The sequence below is a fragment of the Nothobranchius furzeri genome, chromosome 2 (genome assembly GCF_043380555.1).
Source record: "Nothobranchius furzeri strain GRZ-AD chromosome 2, NfurGRZ-RIMD1, whole genome shotgun sequence".
In the NCBI taxonomy this organism is placed as follows: Eukaryota; Metazoa; Chordata; class Actinopteri; order Cyprinodontiformes; family Nothobranchiidae; genus Nothobranchius; species Nothobranchius furzeri.
In genome coordinates, this window is record NC_091742.1 from 52,522,915 (window position 1) to 52,528,914 (window position 6,000).

General features: G+C 45.4%; 1 protein-coding gene across 1 annotated transcript in view; it reads left to right on the forward strand.

Moving 5' to 3' along the window:
• The window catches only part of rgs12a (regulator of G protein signaling 12a), a 64,207-nt gene that overhangs the window by 39,409 nt on the left and 18,798 nt on the right, over positions 1-6,000 (forward strand). The window contains exons 6-11 of the mRNA XM_070546403.1: positions 72-164; positions 2,568-2,711; positions 3,222-3,404; positions 3,482-3,632; positions 3,715-3,803; positions 3,907-4,098. Of these exons, the coding sequence (XP_070402504.1) occupies positions 72-164; positions 2,568-2,711; positions 3,222-3,404; positions 3,482-3,632; positions 3,715-3,803; positions 3,907-4,098 (852 nt within the window). The remainder of the gene's footprint in view (positions 1-71; positions 165-2,567; positions 2,712-3,221; positions 3,405-3,481; positions 3,633-3,714; positions 3,804-3,906; positions 4,099-6,000) is intronic.

Consider the following 6,000-nt stretch of genomic DNA (forward strand, 5'->3'; position numbering starts at 1 on the left):
CAGCAGCAGCAGCACTGTTAAAATGAGAACGGCAGTTTCACATCTTCCCAACTTCTTGTTTGCTTCCGCAGGAATTTCTCAAGAAGGAATTTAGTGAGGAGAATATCTTGTTCTGGCAGGCCTGTGAATACTACAGTCACGTTCCTGCAACAGATAAGAAGCAGGTAAGTGTAGCCATGGATGTATAATAATACAGGCCTTTACTGTTATTATTGTAGAGGTTCATACGTGTCTGACACTTGCTTCAGTCTTCACATTGCTTTTGGTGGATTGAACAAAGAAGATCTTGATTGGCATGGTTCAACCCATGTCTTTTGTTCTGGACTGTCTTCCAGAAACAGACTAGTTCAGATATCAGGATAAATAAAAGCACACTTTAATTACAGCATGCTTTTAGCGATGCAACGATACCACTTTTTTCCAAACCGATACGATACCGATACTTTTATCTGAGTCTCGTCTCGTCTTCCTCCGCTTATCCGGGTCCGGGTCGCGGGGGCAGCATCCCAACTAGGGAGCTCCAGGCCGTCCTCTCCCCGGCCTTGTCCACCAGCTCCTCCGGCAGGACCCCAAGGCGTTCCCGGACCAGATTGGAGATGTAACCTCTCCAACGTGTCCTGGGTCGACCCGGGGGCCTTCTGCCGGCAGGACATGCCCGAAACACCTCCCCGGGGAGGCGTCCAGGAGGCATCCTGACCAGATGCCCAAACCACCTCAACTGGCTCCTTTCGATCCGGAGGAGCAGCGGTTCTACTCCGAGTCCCTCCCGAATGTCCGAGCTCCTCACCCTATCTCTAAGGCTGAGCCCGGCCACCCTACAGAGGAAACTCATTTCGGCCGCTTGTATCCGCGATCTCGTTCTTTCGGTCATTACCCAAAGCTCATGACCATAGGTGAGGATTGGGACGTAGATCGACCGGTAAATCGAGAGCCTGGCTTTCTGGCTCAGCTCCCTCTTCCCCACGACAGATCGGCTCAGCGTCTGCATCACTGCAGACGCCGAACCAATCCGCCTGTCGATCTCCCGATCCCTCCTACCCTCACTCGTGAACAAGACCCCGAGATACTTAAACTCCTCCGCTTGAGGTAGGACCTCTCCCCCGACCCGGAGGTGGCAAGCCACCCTTTTCCGGTCGAGAACCATGGTCTCAGATTTGGAGGTGCTGATCCTCATCCCAGCCGCTTCACATTCGGCCGCGAACCTACCCAGCAAGAGCTGAAGGTCAGAGCTGGATGAAGCTAGGAGGACCACATCATCCGCAAAAAGCAGAGACGAGATTCTCCTGCCACCAAACTCGACACACTCCACACCACGGCTGCGTCTAGAAATTCTGTCCATAAAAGTGATGAACAGAACCGGTGACAAAGGGCAGCCCTGGCGGAGTCCAACCCTCACTGGGAACAGGTCCGACTTACTACCGGCTATGCGGACCAAACTCGCGCTCCTCTGGTAAAGGGACTGAATGGCCCTTAACAGAAAGCCACCCACCCCATACTCCTGAGTACTCGCCGATACCGATTACCAAAACCAATACTTCTACCACACAAAAAAATGCAATGATTCGGAATACAGATTTTATTTTCTTCTCTGCTTTCAACAGGAAAAGACTGTGAGGCACATAAAGAGTAAAATATATGAATAGAAATCATCACAAAACTAAAATATTAGGTGAACAGAAATGACAAGTTACAGTGAAGCCATCTTCAAGCAACTGCATTGGTATCGGTTCCAGGTATCGGTTAACTTTTACCGATGCCGATACTGGTATCGGTTTCTGTGCCGATACCGATACCAGTATTGTATCGGCGCATCCCTACATGCTTTGATGCCTTCTCTAATTTCCCTCTGGGATTAATAAAGTATTGATTGATTCATTCATTCCTCAGAATAGCAACGGATTCAAACCTTAATATAAATCCTGGTGAACTTGATTCTGATTTCCTCACCATTTTCCACCTTTAGTGAAGCAAGTAGTTGTGGTTGCCTGCACAAAATCTCAATGCTCCTATGGAGTGTGGCAAGACAGACATGCAGAGAAAAATCATTTTGCTTAATCTACTATCTGTCTAGAGTTTTAGGCTAGACTCCTCGGCCATTTTGAGCCCCAACAAAGGTTAACATGCTCTACAAAGGCTGATTCAAACGTTTCCAATTTAAAAACAACATTTTAGTTCAACAGACATCCACTAACAAACACATTTGCAGCAGATATATTTTTAAAAAATTCTCCAAAATTGTGGAAATCTACAAATATGTCTAGTTGTTGGACGCGCTAAACCCAACAGATAAAAATAAAGTTTATAATTTCACAGATCATTGTTATAGCTAGCATTAATTAGCACTTAGCGATAATGTGTTTATGAACCAAGAGAAATGATACGTCTTTTATTTTTATGTAGGCTTAACAAACCAGGAAGGAACATTTCATTTTGATGTCCATTAAATGACCTGTTCCAGTCACCCATCAATTTCTGTTAAACGTGTTTTTGGATATGTGACGTCTTAATAAAAGATCAGTTAGAAAGGCGCCTAATGGCAGCGTTTTCCCGTCGTTCCCGCCCGGCAGCTGTCCCAGAAGGCAGGGGAGATCTACAACAGCTTCCTGTCCAGTAAAGCCACCATGCCGGTCAACATCGACAGCCAGGCCCAGCTGGCCGACGATGTCCTCACATCACCGCGACCCGACATGTTCAAGACTCAGCAGCTGCAGGTACTCATCTGGGTTCTCCAACCTTTTTCTGGGTCTCTCGGCGCTCATCAACATGTTCCACATACCCAGGTCCATTTTTCTCTCTCATCTGAATAATTAGTTTGTTTGGCACCCAGCTGAGCATCGACACGTCTTTTAGGCAGTATTAATAGAGGAGGGATTCTGCGAGCACTGGGGGTTTAGCTCTCATCTAGCTTTTAGTCGCTTTGTCTGAGCATATTGAGATTTCTTTTCCTTTTTTCTGTCGGGTGGCCATCTGGGTTTGTTTACGAAAAGGCTCAGAGGCTTTACCAGAGAGATGAACACAAACTGGCATCCACCCACAGAGAATCCAGCACACAGTATACACACAGAGGCAGGGGCGTTCAGTCAGACGTCGGCGTATGAGCATCATCACATGTGAACAACTGAGGCTGCTGTCATAACATCAGCTGGAGCCACAAATCATCTCTGGCTGATCTTTCTGTCTTGCTTTTCCTACAAGATTGTTTTGTTTTTTTCCCCACTCAGATTTTTAACCTGATGAAGTTCGACAGCTACTCTCGTTTCCTCAAGTCGTCCCTCTACCAGGAGTGTTTACGCGCTGAGGTGGCCGGCCAGCCCCTGCCGGACCCTTACCATATACCCTGCAGTCCCGCGCCCTCCAAACACAGTGCCAGCTCAGACCGCTCCACCCTCTCCACGCCTAAAAAGGTTCCCTACCTAAAACCGTCCCTCTAGAAGTCTGGGGAGGTTAGCACCAACAGTCGTGTCTGCTCCTTGTCCCACAGGACTCCAGAAAACCAAAATCAGGGAAGTCGCCAAACGAAGACAGCCGCGAAGAGAGCGCCGATAAGAAACGCGGAATCTTCTTCTCGTGGTCTCGCAACAGGAGCTTCGGGAAAGGCCCAAAAAAGAAAGACATCGGGGACATTCACCTTGGTGATTCATGATTCCAGCTTTGTCTGCTAATAAATTCTGCTTAGTTGTTTTAATCTTATTTACCAAAACTTTTTTTCTGCAGACTACACTAGCAGTAATGGACGCAGGGAGTCCCAGGGCTCCTTGTCATCCAGCGCGAGTCTGGAGATCCCCTCTTCCAGCAAGACTGAGGTAAGTTTCTTCTTGGTCAGATTGCCACGGCAACATGGAGCCCAGAGTCTGGTAATGCCATAATAACAGGTCACGTTATTTGCTTTGTGTGTTGTGTCTTCAGTCCGATAACCGGCACTCGGTGGGGGCGTGGGAACGCTCTCCCAGACCCTGTAGTGTGCTGCTTCCCGACGGCTCGTGCTCCTCCATCACCCTTCGACCCGGAGCTTCCATCAGAGAGGTCCTGCAGGATCTGTGTCAAAATATCTGTGTCAACATTGCTGCTGTTGACATCTTCCTGGTGGGGGGAGAGAAGGTGAGGACCACGTTCACTTCCGAGTCATTGAGACGCATTAAAGGTGCATTATGTAGAAATGAAGTAAAAATTACATCTTCTGGTAAAACTTGGTTACTGCAAAAACTTTAAACAACTCTGGACTTTTTGCTGGCCGTCGTCAAATTACAGTTGTCGACGCTGCGGCATTAGCTCGCAGGAGACACGGCACCCCCACACTCGCTGATGGTAAACAGTAGTTACGTCCCTCCTTCCTTTGTTTTGAAAGGAGAAAAACTGGCAATCCAGCAGCTGGATATAAAATATGTTTCAGTATAACCTTCCTTCCAAAATGACTGAAACGTTAGACTCTTTTGGGATTTTCTCGCTGTAAAATTATCACTATGTTCTTACATACTGCACCTTTAAGATAAACAGCAGAAATCAGTGCCCTATAAAGAAAAAAGTAGAATTTGTATCTGTAAAAGCAGAAATTCACAAGAATATTATATATCTATACATTTTTATATATTTAGATTTATATTCTATCTATACATATTTTTTTCTTTTTTATGTTTTAACTCAAAAACCTGTGAGGAGGGAAAGGCAAAGAAACTATTCTTTAAACTTTATTGGTGAATTATTTTCATCATAAATACTTTTAATAGGGTAGAAAATATCTAAATGTTTGTTTTGTACATTTATGAGTTTAATCTTTCAGAATATTTTTATTTTCTCTTGCACATTCAAGTTTAACATTAAAACAGTTTGTTTCTGATAGGTTTACTAAGACTTTTTGGAAGTTTTTCTTGTTTTCTTTCAAGTCTATAAATTTTAAATCTGAGAGAATATTCTACTTTTCTTTTGGTTAAATTATACTTTTAATCAGATTATTTTCATATAAATTTTAAAAAATAAATGAATTCAACGTTGTAACTCTGGACGTTTTGACTCCTTTTCTCAAGAATCAATACATCTGCAACATAGTAGAATATTATTATGCTCATTTATGCCTTTCATTTTTCTAGCAAAGTTTTGATTCAGTAATCTCAAGAAACCAAAGTTTTTCTCTGGTAAATGTAGGACTTTCATTAAGGGGGGTTGTTTTCCTTGCAAGTCCATGAATTTTAAATGTAGACAAGACAGTTTTGCACAGAGAAAACTTTACAGCAGCAAGAACAGCACAAACCTCACAAAACAATGGACTAATGAGCCATTCCCATCTGTACCGGGTCGGCCCGGGCCGGGTAGCCCCAGTCGGCCCCAGCCTGGCCCGGTTGTTTCCACACACCCTTGCCTTAAGCCCATGTGGGCTGATTCTACCCACCAATCAGAGGGTTGCTCTAATGGAAGGTGTGAATTTGCTGTCAGCAGTGGGTGTGTTGGCCCTGTTCGGCCTGAAGCAGATCCCCTCGAGAAGAGGGCTGAGAATGAGCCTTGGTTGGCCCGGAAAAATACCAGGCCACCCAGATATGTAAACAACCTACGCTACCCGGCCCGGGCCGACCCGGTACAGATGGGAATGGCCCATTAGATATGAAACATTAATGACTAGAACTAGAAAACTAACAGAATTCCAATAAGACACTGAGTAGAAAACTAGAAGTGGCTAGAGACTAGTGGTGTTGAGGGATTAGAGACTAGTGGTGGTGAGGGATTAGAGACTAGTGATGGTGAGGGATTAGAGACTAGTGGTGGTAAGGGATTAGAGACTAGTGATGGTGAGGGATTAGAGACTAGTGGTGGTAAGGGATTAGAGACTAGTGGTGGTGAGGGATTAGAGACTAGTGGTGGTAAGGGATTAGAGACTAGTGATGGTGAGGGATTAGAGACTAGTGATGGTGAGGGATTAGAGACTAGTGGTGGTGAGGGATTAGAGACTAGTGGTGGTGACGGATTAGAGACCAGTGGTGGCGAGGGATTAGAGTCTAGTGGTGGCGAGAG